The 19831-nt window shown below is 47.0% G+C and overlaps 1 protein-coding gene across 2 annotated transcripts in view; it reads right to left on the reverse strand.

Moving 5' to 3' along the window:
• Positions 1 to 19831, reverse strand: part of CFAP65 (cilia and flagella associated protein 65) — a 433505-nt gene that overhangs the window by 261938 nt on the left and 151736 nt on the right. For both annotated transcript variants that reach the window (XM_069227128.1, XM_069227129.1), the window contains exons 10-11: positions 6138 to 6353; positions 2230 to 2592 (exon numbers count right to left, since the gene is read on the reverse strand). In XM_069227128.1, the coding sequence (XP_069083229.1) occupies positions 2230 to 2592; positions 6138 to 6353 (579 nt within the window). The remainder of the gene's footprint in view (positions 1 to 2229; positions 2593 to 6137; positions 6354 to 19831) is intronic.

Genomic DNA, 19831 nt, shown 5'->3' on the forward strand with positions numbered 1-19831 from the left:
TGTATCCTCTTTGTAGTGGAGAGCCTCAAGGCTTTTATGTCTGGTGAGAGCCCTGCTGGAAACGCTGCGGCACGATTAGCGCCGCCGGTGCAGTGCCGCAGGAGGATATACTGTAGTGCCCTGTTATACATATTATTTTCTGAGGGGATCCGTTTTATTGCTGTGTTGCTGCTTGGAAGCTGGGATTGGTAGGGCTCAATTTACTTGAACTTTGGTGGTCCCAACTCTTCTTCTTTCTTTTTTTTTTTTTTAATTGTTATTTATTTGCTTCCCCAATTGTCTCTCCTCCTTATTACTTGGTTATTTGTTAGCCCAGGCTTAATGCGCAAGGAAACGCCTGTTCAATGCCATCAGATGTTTTGGGTGTGGAGCCAAGAATCAAGGGCAGCCGGTGGGATCCCCTCCCCTCTCGCGGGGAACGCAGCTCCAGCCTGCACGGCAACCCCGAGTCTCAATGGTGGCCGCGCGTCCCAGCGGCACCTGTCATGCGGAGCAAGTGGAGCCAGCCGGCCTCACACGGGAGTGTGGCTGTATCGGGCCGAGCGCATCGGGTCGAACGCGGCCCCCAGGCGCGTGGTCCCGGAGCCGGGGAACAAGCGCCTCCTCACCTTCGTCGGCCCCCGCCCCGGGAGACGGGTCAAATCCCAGCGCGTCGGGAACCCGTCCGTGGCTCCCGACGCCGCTGCCTCAGCACTAGAGGTGCCGCGTCGCGTCGGCCCCGGCAGGAAAGGCCCAGGCTCCACGGGCCTCGGCGACCGCGCCCAGGACCGCAGCCGACCCCACGGCACCCGGAACGCCGCGGTCGGATTCAGTCAAAGCAGCGCCGGCATCCCAGGTAGAGCATACGGCATCTCGCACAAACAGTGGTGCGGGCGCCTGTTACAGGATATTTAACACGGGCCGGGATCAGAGCTACGAACTATGCGACCATCCCGGTCGCCATTTTGGCCACGCCCCCCCACTCTTTGGCATGTTTAACTCCAGTTTGACTACCATGTTTAGGTTTCAGGGCTGAAGTTTTATTTACTTTCAAGTGGTCCCTGGTGCCCAGCTGCATCCCAAGTGGAGAGCCCCAGCTGTTTCCTCCCACACACATAATATGAATAAAAGGAAGACTGAAAGGACCAGCATCCCAAACATGAGACAGGTGACCTAATACAGACTTAGACATGGAAAGGGGTAAAGAGGAGACATTAGGAGAAATATTCCATAGAAGGCACAGTCTGAACTGACTGGTTACGGAAACTTTGGCATAAATGGTTTTTATGGGCCTATCAAGTTTTCCACCATTTTTGACACAATCTGCTTGTAAGGTAGCGGTGCCCAACGAGGGCTCCCAATGACCCAGATCCATGCCAGATTTTCGGGTTATCAATATAAGATACATTTGCGTACAGTGAATATAAATATTTTTTACATGCTCTCTAGTTATCATACAAATCTGGCATGGACTGAGCCCTCCTGGAATCTAACATCAAGTGCTGTTATTGTTTTATTCCATACCCAAATGACGCTTCATTGATGTACACCATTGTAGAGTACATTTTTTGCAAGTCCTTATTGCTCCCAAATTCTAAAACAAACCTGTTTTAGTTATGCTTTGTCCTTCAATAGCACTGGATTCCCACCATTTCATAAAGAGACCATAAGATGCCTTGAAAATAGTTGCAAGCCTACTAAATAGTACCAGGGACATTGATCAAGGAGAACAGTAACTATAAAGAGGAGCGGGCACACAAGGCAAAGGAGGAAGTGCTGAGAGCAGAATAACAGGTGAGAGACAGCTGAGAGGACTAAGGAGAGCAGCCCCATTAATGCAGGAAATGCAGACAGATGCAGGTGCAGTGAGCAGCAATGGAGACCACCAACAGTAGCTGTGTGGAAGACAGCGGAGCGCGGCAGGGAGAGAGCATCTGCAGAGTGGAATGAGAGGAGCACTTGAGAAGTGGGAACTGATGAACTGCAACAGGAACTGGGACGACAGAGGAAATGTGCAGATAAAGAAAGCATGAACTGCTGTGAGGAGACCGAACACCACCAGACAGAGAAGGCAAGGCAGATGGATCAGGCTGTGTAGAGCAAGAAGAGCGCGGAAGAGAGAGAGCAGGGATTGCTAACAGAGGAGACAGATCAGAAATAGCATCAACTCTGAGACAAGTTAGTTTGAATGCACCACAGAAAGAACAATTAGGTAACTGAAGATTTGAAAGTCATGTTTTTTGTATTTACCTTGTAGGAAGCAAAGACCTCCAGCTCTGCACCGTAGAGGGTGTTGACCTGGGAAGGACGGAAGCTGAGACGGAAAGCCATTGATTTCAAAGGTGGGATTTCAATGCATTTTGGTGTCACGTGGAAGTGGCTATCTGCTCTGCAGGTCCAAAAGACTGTGATCTTCCCCTTCGTGTGATTGGTCAGACTGAGAGGCAAGGGCTCACCATCATTGCCAACTGAACGGTATCCAAAATCAAATTCTTGGATGTTGGCTGAGACATGAGGAGGGAACCTGACTGGGTCACTGTTGAAGCAGTACTCAAAGAATTCCTCCATAGACTCAATATGGGGGTACACCGTTGGGGCACAATAAGTGGGATCCTAGAAAAAAGACAAAGTTACTGAATAGAAAGTCAAGTTGTTCAACTCATTCCCATCTTGCCATTTTCTGTTTCAGTTTCTGACTAAATACAACAAAATACTTTTATGAAGTCAGCAACGGAAGAAAAAGAGAAATAAAACAAACCATGTTGTAAGGAAGCAAACAGTTTAGGTCCTAGACTTGGAAAATTATATTGTACAACTAATTATGTTTCTAAGGATAGGTGGCTTTTAACAAGTCATCAGAAGTTACCAGAAGTAGAATAGAAACACTTGCTTCAAACTGCACAGGTTGCATGTGATTCAGTAATTGGCTCGAAGTTTGGTGCAGAACACTAATGTGTACATCCATGATCTGCCAAGTCTAATACTCAGAAAATGTCCTAAAACAGGGCTTTATTGACAGACATGCAGGAATAATAAAGGTGGTTTTCAGTGGTAGACCTATCACCTGGTTTTCAGGTGCCAAACTGCCTTCATAGATGACCAGGTCATCCAAAACGCAAAATAATCTAATTTGAGAGGTATGTGAGTCTATTTTCATGTATAAAAAAAGTAAACAGTGCATTATAAAAGAAGACACTGCAGCAACTCTACTTGAGGCTACTCTGGTCTGAAACATCCACCCACACATGAACAAGAGAAAGGGACAGTTAGAGAGGAAGAAAATGATGGAGAGATGCCTTTACTGAGAAAGAGAGAGAGAGAGAGAGCGAGAGAGAGGAATGGTGGGCGAGAATGACAGACAGGGAGAGAGTGAGAGAAAAAAAAACAAGAAAAAAACAAAAAAAACACTTTATGCAGTTGAGCTTTTCCCTAAGAGAAGATCTAAAACTAGTTCTAAACATATCGGAAAACCTCTGGAAACAACACTGCCTGATTATAAATAACATTTTAGATCAAGGCAATGCCATTTTAAGATGAATTCTGAAACTATGAATCACATCTATAATACAACTGTCTCTTAGGCTATATCCCCCGAGTCGTGATATGCTTTTCAGGGAAAAGCCATGCAAGTGTTCTGTCACCAAGAGCTTCAAGGAATGAAGTCCTACTGACCCTCATGAACTTATGGAATCAGTCTGTACCGTTCCAGTAAGTATGTGCCAATCTCGGACTCCTGTGCTCCAGAAAGGTAGCATTTTCAATGTTTGACTTTCAGCTATAGGCCCTTATGGCACCCAGTGGCATCCTGCAATTTACTGTAACATACACCCAGAGGGCATCTTAGAGATGCCCCCTGAAAACATACCCAACTTCCAGTGTAGGCTGACTAGTTTTTGCCAGCCTGCCACACACCAGACATGTTGCTGGCCACATTGGGAGAGTGCCTTTGTCACTCTGGCCAGGAACAAAGCCTGTACTGGGTGGAGGTGCTTCTCACCTCCCCCTGCAGGAACTGTAACACCTGGCGGTGAGCCTCAAAGGCTCACCCCCTTTGTTACAGCGCCACAGGGAATCCCAGCTAGTGGAGATGCCCACCCCTCCGGCCACTGCCCCCACTTTTGGTGGCAAGGCTGGAGGAGATAATTAGGAAAACAAGGAGGATTCACCCACCAGTCAGGACAGCCCCTAAGGTGTCCTGAGCTGAGGTGACTCTTACTTTTAGAAATCCTCCCTCAATAGGATTAGGGATGTGCCCCCTCTCCCCACAGGGAGGAGGCACAAAGAGGGTGTAGCCACCCTCAAGGACAGTAGCCATTGGCTACTGCCCTCCCAGACCTAAACACACCCCTAAATTCAGTATTTAGGGGCTCCGCAGAACCTAGGAAACTAGATTCCTGCAACCTTAACCAGAAGAAGGACTGCTGACCTGAAGCCCTGCAGTGAAGACGGAGACGACAACTGCTTTGGCCCCAGCCCTACCAGCCTGTCTCCCAACTTTAAAGAAAACTGCCCCAGCGACGCATCCAACAGGGACCAGCGACCTCTGAAGCCTCAGAGAACTGCCCTGCAGCCAAGGGCCAAGAAACTCCAGTGAACAGCGGCCCTGTTCAACAATCTGCAACTTTCTTGCAACAAGGAAACAACTTTAAGGGCTTCACGTCTCCCGCCGGAGGCGTGAGACTTTCCACTCTGCACCTGATGCCCCCGGTTTGACCTGCGGAAAACCAACACTACAGGGAGGACCCCGGCGACTGCGAGCCCGTGAGTAGCCAGAGACGACCCCCCTGAACCCCCACAGCGACGCCTGCAGAGGAAATCCAGAGGCTCACCCTGACCGCAACTGCCTGTAACAAGGGACCCGACGCCTGGAACCAAGACTGCACCCGCAGTCCCAGGACCTGAAGGAACCGAACTCCAGTGCAGGAGCAACCCCCAAGGCGACCCTCTGCCTAGCCCAGGTGGTGGCTACCCAGAGGAGCCCCCCTGTGCCTACCTGCATCGTTGAAGAGACCCCCGGGTCTCCCCATTACTTCCTGTACAAAACCCAACTCCTGTTTGCACTCTGCACCCGGCCGCCCCTGTGCCGCTGAGGGTGTACTTTCTGTGCCTGTTTGTGTCCCCCCCGGGGCCCTACAAAACCCCCCTGGTCTGCCCCCGAGGACGCGGGTACTCACCTGCTGGCAGACTGGAGCCGGGGCACCCCTGTTCTCCATTGAAGCCTATGCGCTTTGGGCACCCCTTTGACCTCTGCACCTGACCGGCCCTGAGCTGCTGGTGTGGTAACTTTGGGGTTGCCTTGAACCCCCAACCGTGGGCTACCTTGGACCCAACTTTGAGACTTGTAAGTATTTTACTTACCTGTGAACTTAACCTTTACTTACCTCCCCCAGGAACTGTTGATTTTTGTACTGTCCACTTGAAATAGCTTATTGCCATTTTTACAAAGACTGTACATGATATTGTGTTCATTCAAAGTTCCTAAAGTATCTAAGTGAAGTACCTTACATTTAAAGTATTAACTGTAAATCTTGAACCTGTGGTTCTTAAAATAAACTAAGACAATATATTTTTCAATATAAAAACCTATTGGCCTGGAATTGTCTTTGAGTGTGTGTTCCCCATTTATTGCCTGTGTGTGTACAACAAATGCTTAACACTACCCTCTGATAAGCCTACTGCTCGACCACACTACCACAAAGTAGAGCATTAGAATTATCTATTTTTGCCACTATCTTACCTCTAAGGGGAACCCTTTGACTCTGTGCACACTATTTCTTACTTTGAAATAGTATATACAGAGCCAACTTCCTACAGGGTCCCGATCTTAAATTGTGATAATATAAATCTTTACTTTCATAGTTGTGGGAGATAATTTGGAACTAATGAGCCGACTATTGTTTCTAGGGTTAACTCAATGAGAGCGTCAGAAAAATGTACAAGTATTTTCTCACCACTGTGAATGACAAGAAAGATGCAACAATGCTAAAGAAAATTATATTCTCCTAATAACGAAGTATAGAAGATACATTTGCAAATAGAAGTGTGGTGCTGGGAACTCATAATTACATTACCATTTAACAACCAAACTATTCTTCCTGCATTGCCTTTCTAAGTATTAGGTTTATTACTGTGTTATATGTGAATTACCATACATTTACCTGACCACAAGGTACTGGAGTAGGGAGGAGCAGGGTTCCATCTTTTTCCAATGTTAGCTTGCCCTCCTTTAGCATGGCACCCAGGATATCGGGTGGATACATGGTTAAGCCTCTGGTCATGTTTGTCCGGTATAGCGAAAGATGCTTTGGAAGAAGTACAGCTGGTTTCGCCTCATCTGAATGGCATGTACCAATCAAATCCAGAAACAAAGGATCCTAGGAAGAACTCAAAGCACATATCCTAAGGAAACAGCTGTTCTTCCCACACAAAGCCTCAAACCCTCATTCATGTTTAATCAAGTTGTAAGCAATTTCAATAGTGTCATGTTCCATATTTTATGATCTTTGGTAGAGTTATGAATTTGTCCTATTTGGGTTTCATTGGGTTGCTGATGTACAACTGTCCTTGTACAGCCATAAAAAATATAGGAAGAACACACATTTTCAACAGTTTGTCTTTGTGAGGCTTTTTTTTTTTAAATGTTACATTTTCATGACACAGTATCATTTTTCATCCTCACCACATGGAGTAAGTGCAATTAGACAAAATGCTAAAGTACAGTGAACAACATATCTCTGTATCAGGCACAATATATAATGATTAGTCAGTTATGTTGTAGTTTCCATTGATAAAATAATGGAATGGCTGCTGTTTAAACTGTCACGTTAAATAACAGCAGGAAAACACTGTCTATAAATTAAGACTCTTTTGCAACTCTAAAGGGTCTAACATATAATTAAAGAGATTCGAAATACCATCTAAAAAAATATTAATAGAATTTTAAAAAAAATGAAATTTAGGAAAATATCTATGTTGTCCTGGTAGCACCATTCACAACTTAAATCTATTCAAAAGTTGTCTAAGAATTCAACATAAATTTGCAAAACAAGCTATATGTCACAATTTGCAAAAACCTATGGTGAAAAATAACAACGGTGCACTGTAGGAGGCTGGCCCAGTGTGTGATGGACACCTATGGTGCTACATCCTATACTGGGCCCAGGCAACCTTTATTAGATAGTGTTTCAGTATCTAGGTAGCCAGGGCTCTCTAGTGGTAGCGGTGATGAGTAGCCAAGAAGTATCTAGGAGGAGTGTAAAGCACTTGCAATACCACAGTAGTCACACAGTAACTATCACACACAAAAGGAACCACACATTGTTGCAAAAATAAAGGTACTTCTTACAGGAACAACAAACTAGATTACTATAGGCAAACCCCTTTCTGGGGGTAAGTACACACAAAATATACACAGGTAAGTATTAGGAAACAGCATAAAATAGCAAGGGCCCTATGGGGAGGCCAAGCCATACACAAACAAAAGTGGAATGCGAGTATGGGTCCCCCACCAGAAGATATGGAGTAGTTAGCCAAAGGCTGGGAGAGAGTGGAACCCCAAGAGGTAAGTATCTAGAAGACCCCCCAGTGGCCAGGAGAGCAGAGGTAAGTTGTCCCATAAGATAACATAGGGACTCATAAATGGAGTATTGCGAGAACAGGATCAGGCTGGTGGAACCCAATGGTGGCTTGTGGATGAAGAAGACCTGCAAAAGAAGGGGACAGAATCCAGTCCAAGCAGGAGTGTCCTGGTGGGGCAAGAGGTAATGCTCACCCTTTTGTGGGCAAAGATCCGGATGGAGAGTGGTGGATGAAGTCCAGGAGCTACAGAGCTGTCCTTTGATGGTTGCCGGATTGCAGATGGGTCTGTGGTCAGGAGGACCACGAACAAGCACAAGCACATGCAACCAAGCTGTTGGAGATCTGCAGAGCTGAAGATGACCAGCAAGGTCCTGGGGACTCGACCCTTGGAGGGGAGTCCTGGCTGACCTTAACAAGACAACAGAGCCAGCAGAAGCAGTCGGAGCACCCACAAGCAACCCACTGGCAGCAGGCACAGTAGGTCGCAGTGAGACCGAGGCATCGCACAAGAAGGGGAGTCCCACAGCACCAAAGCAGCAAAGAGGAGAGTGCTGGGAGACAGAGCTATTTGGAGCCTGAAGAACCCTCTGAGCAGGAGTCACCAAGCCTTGGTTGCTGCAACAGTTGCAGCGCACGGGGTACTGCCTTCGAGGAAGAGGCAAGGACTCACACTGTCTCCCAAGTTAGACAGAAGGCAGAGAGGACCCAGAGGACCCCTCAGAACCACCACCTGTGTTGGAGAATGTTTGCAGGTCCAGAGGACAGCAGATCCCTGCAGCTGGACGTCGTTACCTTAGGTGCCTACAGATGCAGGGGAGTGACTCCTTCACTCCAAGGGAGACTCCTTCTTGCTGAAGTCTTGCCGACCGCAGAGAACGCACAGCTATGGAAATTTTGCAAGTTGCTGACAGGAGCTGTGAAAACAATGTTGCAAGGAGAGGTTGTCTCGGTTTTGCAGTCTTGTTTGGTTTCTGTGAAATCCAGCAGCGGTTCCAGTGGCCAGGAGCAGAAGAGGTAATTTCAGAGCAGTCCTGGTGGAGTCTTGCATGCCGAATCTGGGGACCCACCCGCAAGGGAGTCCCTAAATAGCCTAAAAAGGGGCTTGGACACTTTGAAGGGTGACAACCTATCAGACGAGGTCACTGACATCATCCACCTAACCTGACCAGCAAGATGCTCCCAGGGGCCTTTGACCATCTTGTTTTCAAGATGGTAGAATCAAGTGGCCACCTGAAGGAGCTCTAGGCACTACTCCTGGGGTGGTGATGGACAGGGTAATGGTCACCCCCCTTTCCTTTGTGCAGTTTCATGCCAGAACAGGGACTGGGGTTCCCTGGACTGGTGCCAACCGGATTATGCAAGGAGCAAACCGGTGGAGTGGGGAGGCTGTCCCTTCGCAGCCTTGTAACACCTATTTCCAAAGGAGGGGAGGTTGCACCCCTCTCCCACAGGAAATCCTTTGTTCTGCCTTTCCCTGCTTGAGCTGGTTAAGCAGCAGGAGGGCAGAATCTGTCTGAGGGGCTGCAGCAGTGTGGCCTGCTCGCAGATCCTGGAAGTCTGGTAGGAGCAATACTGGGGGGTCTTCTAAGGAGTCCCCAGAGTGCATGGAATCATGCCACCAATACTGGCATCATTATTGGGGTATGATTCTGACATGTTTCATACCAAACATGCCTAGGTTCGTTTTTACCATTATGTAACTGTACCATTGGTAGTGACCAATGGCCAGTACATAGCTAAAATGACTTCCCTGCACTTACGAAGTCCAGGGAATTGGGACTGGAGTTTGTGGGGGCACCTCTGCTCCTGCAGGGGTGCCTACACGCACAGTGACCTGGTGTAGTGACCAGCAGTGAAAAGGTGCATGCACCTTTTCACGCAGTCTGCAAATGGCAGGCCTACAGACACAGTTTGCATGGGCTCCCATGGGTGGCATAATACATGCAGCAGTCCATGGGAGACCCCTGGTGTATCAATGCCCCAGATACCCAAGTACTGTATACTACAGCCTTACAGGGGTACACCAGTAGGCCAATTGTGTGGTGTAAAGAGTACCAAGACAACCACATTTAGAGGAGAGAGCACAATCACTGGGGTCCTGGTTAGCAGGATTCCAGTGAAAACAGTCTAAGGGCACTGACAACAGGCAAAAAGTAGGGGTAACCATCCCAGAAAAGGGACTTTCCTACATGCATTAAATACAAAAATATGAAAATCTTGTGCATCTGACAGTAAATCTTCAAGTAGTGCATCTTTCAGCCAAAGTCAGGAGGACATATCTGCCTGACTTTGTTAATGTTGTACAATAGTTACATCTGAAAAGAATCTACCATGTGCAAATTCCTCCAACTTCAATGGCTTTATCTTTACTTTCTTTAATTAGTGTTATTCAGTTTAATTGATTAACCATAAACGCATACATAAATACAGACAATGAGTAAAACAATAAAAGTTAAAATGCATAAATGCATAAGAACTACAGCAATCAAGTCTAAAACAGCTAAAAATGTGCAAAAGCAGCAATGCAGCACATTGTCCACATTCTAAGGTGAAGCAAATCCACGCTCCATACTGTTCCTTAACCTCACTGCCACCTTTAGGAAATTAAGAACACCCAACACCACGTCCTCCTTCAGCATCTGTTAGTACATGAGAGCAGGCCTGACTAGTGCAAAATTTGCCCTTTTTAAAATAGGTACAAGGTAGGCCCTATAGGGCAGTTTATAAAATGGGCAGAACATAGTAAAGTGCAGTGTCCTGTAGAGAATTGTGATCGCAGCCAGAGAGTACTATTTCCTACCTTCTGTTAATACCCCGAGGCAAGGCCAACAAAATATTAAATAAATCCATTCCAGATCTAGACAATAAAAAATAATCATGTCCATTCTTTACTCACAGCAAGTAAGGTTCAGCACGAGGGGCGGTTTTAAGCAAAATATGTTGCAGAGCATACGGTTTATTGAGTGCCAGGTCCTCTCTTTCCAATTGCCTATTCCTAAAAAAAAAAAAAACACTCTTTGACCCAAATAAAATCTGCTTTACAGATACCTTCTGGAAAGCTAAAAAGATTGCCTCTCCCCAGGTTCTGTAAAACATCCTTAATATACTTGATCCAATGATAAAGCAGTCTCTCAGAATATCTTTGGTCAATTTTAGACCTGCCCTAAGCCAAACTTTCAACCAAAAAGCAAGGGGGTTGAAAGGCTACCAAATCAGAAAGAAAGTCAACGCCTAATTTCTCATGCACAGACTTCGCCGAGATACAGTGGGGAAAACAAAGGAGCCAATGCAAGAACCTATTTCCCACCACTGCAATTTGGAAAGGTTAATATTCCTCCATACCTTGCTGCCATGTACAGCCTGTGATACACATTTGGCTCTGTAAATCTGCAGCAGGACCCTAACTGGTCTGGTACCCAGCCTCGGAGCAAAGCTAAAAATTGCACCATTAGCTCGCCCGTGATCCTCACACTTCTTAAGCATTAGGGTGTGCCAGCTTAAGGCTGAATCAAAAGGAAGGCCCAAATAGGAGAACTCTCTGGACTTGGGTAAAGTATACTCATCTAACGTAAATCTCACCATTTTTCTAGTGTGGGGACCTACTATTATTTGTATATACATGAATATACAAATCCAGCCCCTCCATTAAGGTAGAAAAGGAGTGTAACAGAGACTCCAGACCTGTGGTGAATTTGGCCAGGAGTGCTGCGTCATCTGCATATAATAACACCAGTAATTTATGAACATCCACACATGGGCAATCCGCCTTCACCTCCCCAGTTTTTGTTCTAACTGATTAATATAAAAAAATAAACAAAAAGTGGGCCAGAATGCAGCCCTGCTGCACCCCTCTCTTCATACAAAGAGTATGGGTACACTTCAGATCTTTAGAATAGTGTACTGAGGCAATGGAGTCCCTATGAAGATCTCTTAAAAATAAGACAATCTCTTTTTCCACCCCTAACAACAGCATAATCTGCCACAGTTTAGACCGGTTAACCCTGTCAAATGCAGAAGGAAGATCCATAAAACCCAAATGTATGGATCCAAACAAACCATAGTATATTTTCCCAAGACCAGATATAATTTCATGCTTTGGTCCACTGCTGACCTCCCTGGGAGAAAACCATACTGGGCCTCAAAAACACATTATCTTCTTTTCGGCCCAGGCCAATAGCCTCTTTAAGAGGATACAACCCACCACCTTGACCAATGAATCAAGAAGGGATATAGGCCTATAACATGATGGACTATCCCTATCCCCCTTCTTGAAAATAGGCACAATAGTAGACCGAGCCCAAGTCTGTGGGGGGGCTACCACCACATTAATAAGAGCAGTCAGTACCAGTACCCAAACCTTCACATTGTTCAAACACATATCCGGGGAATACCATCAGACGAGGGGCCTTGTTAGCAGACAAACCCAAAAAACTCTTTTTCAATTCCTCGCTAGAAAAATACAATTTATCTTCCCCCCTCCAATTCGAAAGACCTCCCTCGTAGTTAGCAGAAACAGGTCCATGAATTTTCTCTAAATGGGCCACCCAAGAGTCTTCTGTTATGTTAGTTTCCAGAGATTCTGCCAATTCTGGGCCCAAAAAGGATCTGTTAATAATGTCCCAGAATATAGAGGAACTGTTCAAAATGCTAGGATCAATCAGGTCCACCATATCTCCCCCCTTACCTTGTGCTTACACCTGACCTGTTCCATTTCATACATCCCACAGCAATACTTAACCAGGATCAGATCTCTCGACTTGACACAAAGCCCGCTTAAGCTCCCGCAGCACCTTGTAGCAGCCCGAGTCAAACCATCCAGGGCAACTTTTATACTGTCCCCTCGTGGGTGCTACCAAAAGGTCAGACACTACGTTGGAAATTGTCAAACAGGAACTTGAAATAACATCTGGGCCGCCATCTGGGAAAACATAAGTGGCGAGCTCCACCTCCCAACTATGATACAAGGTTTTAAACCAGTCTCTGTGCCCACTTAAGTCTCCTCCCCTGACTGGTGGGCTTAATAATCACCCCCCACCACCCCCGGCCTCCATCCTGGGTCTAACAATTATAGGTAACCATTAGAGGGACAGACACACAAGGTTATGATCGCTAAACGGGTTTAACAGAATCCAAGACTCAAACACATGGCAACAAAGGGATGGTGTAGGAGAGTGCGACTGTTCGCATGGTTACACCTCCCACACACATTTTGCCTAGTGTTGATGCCAACTTTGATTGACAATGAGCTAGGACCCTGCTAACCAGTCTCCAGCCCCAGTGTTCTTTTGCTAAAACTGTACCTTTGTATCCATAATTGGCACAACCTTGGCACACAGTTAAGTCCCTTGTAAATGGTACCCCTGGTACCAAGGGTGTGTGTCCAGGGAAGGTCTCTAAGGGCTGTAGCATGTATTATGCCACCCTAGGGGACCCCCTCACCAAGCACATACACACTGCCTTGCAGTTCATGTGTGCTGATGAGGAGAAAAAGACCAAGGGCCACATGTAGGTAGCTATTTGCACATTGCAAACAGCAAATTTAGCTGTTTGCTACGTCCAAAAAGCACATCGCAATTCACAAACCCTGTTTTGCGATTCGGTAACCTGGTTACCGAATCACTAAACGGGTTTGCGATTCGCAATTAGGATGGGGTGTTCCCTTCCTAATTGCGACTCGCAGATCACATTTTGTACACATTTCAAATGGGTGGTAACCCATTCGCAAAAGGGAAGGGTCCCCATGGGACCCCATCGCCGTTGTGAATGTCACTGGAAACATTTTTTCAGAGCAGACAAAAAATTACACAAAAACGTTTCATTTTTTGTTTTTGTAATGCATCTCGTTTTCCTTTAAGGAAAACGGGCTGCATTACAAAAAAAATAAAAACTGCTTTATTGAAAAGCAGTCACAGACATGGTGGTCTGCTGTCCGCAGCAGGCCACCATCCCTGTGAGGGCCGCCATTCGCAGGAGGGTCACAAATTGCGGCCCACCTCATGATTATTCATGAGGTGGGCATTTGCGACCCCCTTGCGAATCACAGATGGTGTCACGGACACCATCTGACATTCGGATTTGCGACTCACACATTGCGAGTCACTATGACTCGCAATTTGCGGGTTGCAAATCTGAAATTTGCTACATGTGGTCCCAAGTCGGCATGGCACCCCTCTCAGGGTGCCATGCCCACAAATCAGGTGTGGGCATAGCTGCATGAGCAATATGCCCGTACAGTGTCCAAGTCCGTTCTTAGGCATTGTAAGAGCTTTGTAGCCATATTGAGTATATGGTCTGGGATTTTGTCATTACCAGCTCCACCGCTCCATAATGGCTTCACTGAATACTGGAAAGTTTGGTTTCAAACTTCTCAGCACAATAAACCCACACTGATGCCAGTGTGGGATTTATTGAAAAATGCATACAAGGGGCATCTTAGAGATGCTCCCTGTATGTTAACCAAACTGCTGGTGTAGGAACCAGCCTGCCGCTTTCAGACAAGTTTTTGACCACAGGGGGTGAGGTCCTTTGTGAACTCTGATCAGAAACAAAGCCTGTCCTGGGTGGAGGTGCTTCACACCTCCCCCTACAGGAACTGTAACACATGGCGGTGAGCCTCAAAGGCTTAAGCCTTGGGTTACAGTGGCCCAGGGCACTCCAGCTAGTGGAGATGCCCGCCCCCGGACAAAGCCCCACTTTTGGTGGCAAGTGCGGCAGGAAAATTTAGGAAAACAGGGAGGAGTGACCACCTCAGCCAGGACCACCCCTAGGGTGTCTAGAGCTGAGGCGATCCCCCTCCCTGCAGAATCCTCCATCTTGGTTTGGAGGACAGGGGCCAATAGGATTAGATTTGTGCCCCCCTGTCCCCAAAGAGAATGAGCACAAGGAGGGTGTAGCCACCCTCAGGGACTGTAGCCATTGGCTACTGCCCTCTGACCCCTAAAACGCCCCTAAATCTAGGATTTAAGGGAATTCCTGAACCCAGCTCACCAGATTCCTGGCGACCTAACAAGAAGAAGAAGGGCTGCTAAGCTGAAACCCCCAGCCGAGAAGAAGGAAGACGACAACTGCTTTGGCCTCAGCCCTACCGACCTGCCTCCTGGTTCAAAGAACCTGCAAAAGACCAGAGACACGTTCAGTGGGACCAGCGACCTCTGCTCAACTCCAAAGGACTGCCCTGCACCCAAAAGGACCAAGAACTCCAGAGGACAGCAGCTCTGTCTAAGAAAACCTACACCAAGGACTCCCACCTCACTCCGGATGCATGAGTCTTGGCCCCTTTGCACCGGACGCCCACGGCCCAATTCCAGGTGGTCCATCTAGCAAGAGAGGGTCCACAGGTGATTGCAAGTGCCCACCCTGGGTTGACCTCCCCACCCCTCCACAATGACGCCTGCAGAGGTAATCCCGAAGACCCCCCCTGATCGCAAAGCTCCGGACTAAGATATATGACACCCGCAGCCCCCAGGCCTTGGAGAACCCTACCCCCTGTGCCTCTACATTCAGAAGGCGGCCCTCCTCCCGGTCCGACTGTTGGTGTGCCCAAGACACCCCCCTGGACCTCGCCTGCAGCCTCCGAGTGACCCCTGGGTCCAGCATTGAAAACCTGACATCCTGTTTGCACTTGGCCTCCCCGGCTGCTTCTGAGGGTGTGTGGTTGGTGCCATTTGTGGCCCCTTCAGTGCTCTTCGAATTCCCCTGGTCTGCCCTCCGAATCGCGGGTACTTATCTGCAGGCAGGCCTGATTCCAAGGACCTCCTGTCTCCATAGGAGCCCACGTTAAATTTGCTCAACTTTGACCTCTGCACCCGACCGGCCCGTGTTGCTGGTGGTGGGTGTTTGGGGGTAACTTGAACCCTGACCAGTGGACTCCCTAAAACCCAGAGACTGAAACTGTAAATGCTGTACTTGCATGTAAAACGATCTAACATTTCTTCCCCCAGGAACTGTTTTTGAAAATTGTGCGGTGTCCATTTTTAAAACAGATTATTGCCAATAATTGAAAAACTGTATTACTTACCTATTTAAAACAAAGTACTGTTGATACCTGTATAAAATGCCAAACTTTTACGGTACTTACCTGCAACTTGAATCTTGTGGTTCTAAAAATAAATTAAGAAAATATATTTTTGCTACATAAAAATCAGTGATCTGGAGTTAAGTAATTGATTGTGTGCTTCTAATATTGTCTGTGTGTGTATAACAAATGCTTTGCACTACCCTCTGATAAGCCTAACTGCTCGACCACACTACCACAAAAGAGAGCATTAGTATTACCTACTTTAGCCTCTGTGAAGCCTCTGGGGAACCCCTGGACTCTGTGCACACTAGATCTCACTTTGAGGTAGTATATACAGAGCCAGCTTCCTACGGATGACTAAAAATATAAAATCAATGACGGATTCACAGCCTCTTCCTTTAAACGTGGCATTAAGATGGCACTTTGACCGAGTTAGCATATCGAGAGAGAGCGCTACATTTTACTGACTCAATAGGGAATTCAAGCTGTAACCAAACTGACTGTTCTAAATGTGCCCCAGGCAAGAGGGGGCAATCCCCACCAGGTTCCCTCCTAGTACTCAACCCCTTACACATACAGATGTTAAAATCCCCAACCACCATAAGGAATGCTGATGATAACTTGGATCTCAAGGTGTCACTAACAAAAGAACACAGCAACTGCACATTGTACCCCTCCTGTGAGGATGATTTAACATAAAAAAAATTAATTACTACGAATTTGTTACCTCCTGACAAGAACAACAAGTCCTGCAACGTCGGAGCGCCAGAGTATAAAACCTCTAACATCCTGTTGATAGCAAACAAGACAATGTAATCAACCCACCTTTTGCTCGTCCCGCAGCAAACCCATAGCCGGGATGAAAAAGGTCTTATAACCCTGTAAAAAGTAAATATTCTCAACCACCCAGGTTTCTTGCATGCAAATTACCTCAAACCCTCTAACAAATTCTAACCAGTGAGGGTCACCAAATTTCCCCTCAATCCCTGCCACGTTTCAGCTAACAATTCTACATGATTTCCTCAGCATACACCCTGCTCAAGTCTCAGTGTAAATTCTGCGTATCAACCCTAACTTCCACCTCCGATAAAACTGTCTGAGACTCAACGTGGCTGATCTGCACAAGATTCCTTGTGACATCCTTCCCCAATCAATCACAAACATCTAGGTCAGATATGAGGGCACAACTATTAGCTAAAACCAAGACTGGGCAATTCTCGGGTTGACCTACCCTTGTCACTCTCTGCCATCCTGAGGTATGTCAAGAACTAAAGGTGGGTGAAAATCATGGGGGCTTATAGAAAAAGCCCAGGGGGAACATCCTGATGAACGGCACCAGGCCGTTAGGAGGGGGACTTGTAAAATACTCTAATACCGCTACAGTAACATGTGGTCTGTCAAAATTAATAACTACACAATCACCTTCCAAGGACTTTTCACTTTTCCCCAACCAGCTAACCCTACGAACCATAATAATCCAGACACCTGCACAGGCCCCCAAGGCAGTGTTAGAGCCCAACCAGTAGAACACTTTATTTCCTAATTGACAGAAGTTCTTCTGGGCGTCCGGTCTAAGCAGTGGTACATTACCCAGAACAATATCATAAGGGGTGGCTTCTGGGGGTAAATCTAGAATTGCCAGACTAGGTGAGGAGGAATTCATAATCTGGTCCTTCTGCATTTCACATGACCTTTCTTTCCATTGTCATTTACCCTGACACTACAACAACCACCCCTCCCCCACAGCTCCCCCACCCACACATCCTCCACCCCCCACTTTGTGAAGAGAAGAAACAGTGGATAAAGTCTTAGCCCCCAATCCCACCGACTAGGTATTTGAAAATACTGCCAACCCGTCCATTACAATAGCCATAGACCCCAATGAGCCCTCCCCACCCTGCCATATACAACCCCTTGAAAGATAGGTAGAATAAAATATTAGAGATGGCAGGTAGCAGAAGGGCTTCCCCAGATTGCACCATGCTGGTATTATTCAAAAGACTTAAGAAGTTAGAGGGGTTGGCCTCAATGGTTACTAGTCACTGGAAAATAGGTTCCAATTTGCCACCCAAGGCTGCCACGATACAGGAGTGCAAAGAGTCCAGGACAGCGTCTATGTTAAACTGTCCCCCCAACCCTGTGTCTTTGCCTCTCCTAAGTGTGCCAGGAAGGGCCTTGGATGCTTCCTTTCCCACAAGGCTCTCATCTCTTCCTCTTTCTGGCCTCCTTTGTGACACCCTCCAGTGTTCCTTTAACCAATGCCTCTTCTTCGCAACTCCCAGCAGTCCCTGCCCTTACCTACGGAAGGGCTTCCTGGCGACAACCCAGTTCAGATAGCACAGGTACTGGGGACAAGCCCAAACCCACCACAGCAGAACGCCATAGGACCCAACTGTGTCCCTAGACTCATGCCAATAGGTGAGTAAGATGACCTGTGAGTTGCTAACTCATTCTCTTTATCTAAAATCCCTGCTGCCCTAGTGAAGAAAGCATCCACGGTCGTGGATGGATTGGGCGAAGCCTTCTGCTTACCCATCACTCCCTCCTATATGGCACCCTCAGAAGATGTTGTGGGGTACAAAACACACAACCAACACCCGGAAATTCTTTGAGAAATAGATCTCAACACACAACTCCTTGGCGTCCGAACATCAAACCAAGAGGGGTGGCCCAGCCTCTTCCAGCCTCTGATGCGCACAGATAGGCCCCACCTTTGGCCCGGGCACGCTCCGCACTGCGGGAGCCGTCAGGGCCAAATAAGCACCTCCGGGCAGAATGTTGTGGCAGCCCTTCCCACTCTCAGAAAGTACTCCTGGGGCTTGCATTTCTGCTCCCACCAACTCTCACAAATCGACAATTTTTATTTACTTTCCCCAACTCGCCAAGGTTAATGGCAGCAGGACAGGGATGGGCGAGCTGCTTTTGGTTCTCCTGTGTGGCCCTTGTCCTCAGAGTCTGGAATCTGATCAGGGTGCAGCTGAAGTCTGTGTCTTAAGCCCTCTCTAGATTATGTCTCAGTTTGGGAGCATTCTCCGGAAGATCCACAATCCATCTTGGAGTCAACACAGTCCGTGGGTATCGGTTTCATAGCTCAATTCATCTTTCTTTTTAGGGTCCAGACTTCTTCACTTTATTTTGTCTCAGTAAGAACAGTTTACCTGCTGTGACTCTCTGTAATTTGTGTCAATGGCTTTATACTGCCAACACGCATAGGGAAACATACTATTCTACCCATGTCTCATAAGGTGAGTGGTTCAGCTTTCATTCAAATTCAGGAGTAAATATCTACGTGGACTTTGGTAATGTTGTGAACTAGTTACCACTGAAAAGATGCCAGATGGAGCGAAGGCCTCCAACCTTTAATTGCTTCATACTGCAAACCCACAGGAGCAGGAGTAACAAACCTACTCTACACGTCTCACAGCATTCCAGACGAGAGACTCCCAGTGACTAGTGCAAGTTTGAATTACATAGCTCCTAAGAACTAGTTCTCTCTCCTACAAGTGGGCCTTGGAAACATACAGGAGGTGTCATCACATGCTCCAGTCCTTTTCTATCACGAGCCAGAAGAGCCTGTGATGCGCATACGTCGGTGCTGCATGTATGTACTACTTTATCACAAACTATAAGAGCTAGGGATCATAAGATGTCAGGAGCAGAAAGGTGTGCATTACTAACCTCAGCGACTAGAATGTCCACACCTTGTTTTCTGCATATCATATAACACAGGTGCAGGGAAGTGCACAAGAAAGTTCAGAGGAGCAATATAGTTGGAACTAACCAACCTAAAAACAGCATCATACTCTTCATAAACCAATGAACCTCTCCAAAGGAAACATATATCACATTACATCTATACCTATCCAACACCCCATAGGTACACTGATTTCAAGGAATATTAATGACACCTGCAAGGAAATGGCTCCCTGTTGCAGTTACCCCCCACTTTTTGCCTGATACTGATGCTGACTTAACTGAGAAGTGTGCTGGGACCCTGCTAACCAGGCCCCAGCACCAGTGTTCTTTCACCTAAAATGTACCATTGTTTCCACAATTGGCATACCCCTGGCACCCAGATAAATCCCTTGTAAAAGGTACCAATGGTACCAAGGGCCCTGTGACCAGGGAAGGTCCCTAAGGGCTGCAGCCTATGTTGTGCCACCCTAAGATACCCCTCACCTAACACATGCACACTGCCATTGCAGATTGTGTGTATTGGTGGGGAGAAAAAGGCAAAGTCGACATGCCATGTGCACA

This window comes from Pleurodeles waltl, chromosome 3_2 (genome assembly GCF_031143425.1).
Source record: "Pleurodeles waltl isolate 20211129_DDA chromosome 3_2, aPleWal1.hap1.20221129, whole genome shotgun sequence".
Taxonomy (NCBI): domain Eukaryota; kingdom Metazoa; phylum Chordata; class Amphibia; order Caudata; family Salamandridae; genus Pleurodeles; species Pleurodeles waltl.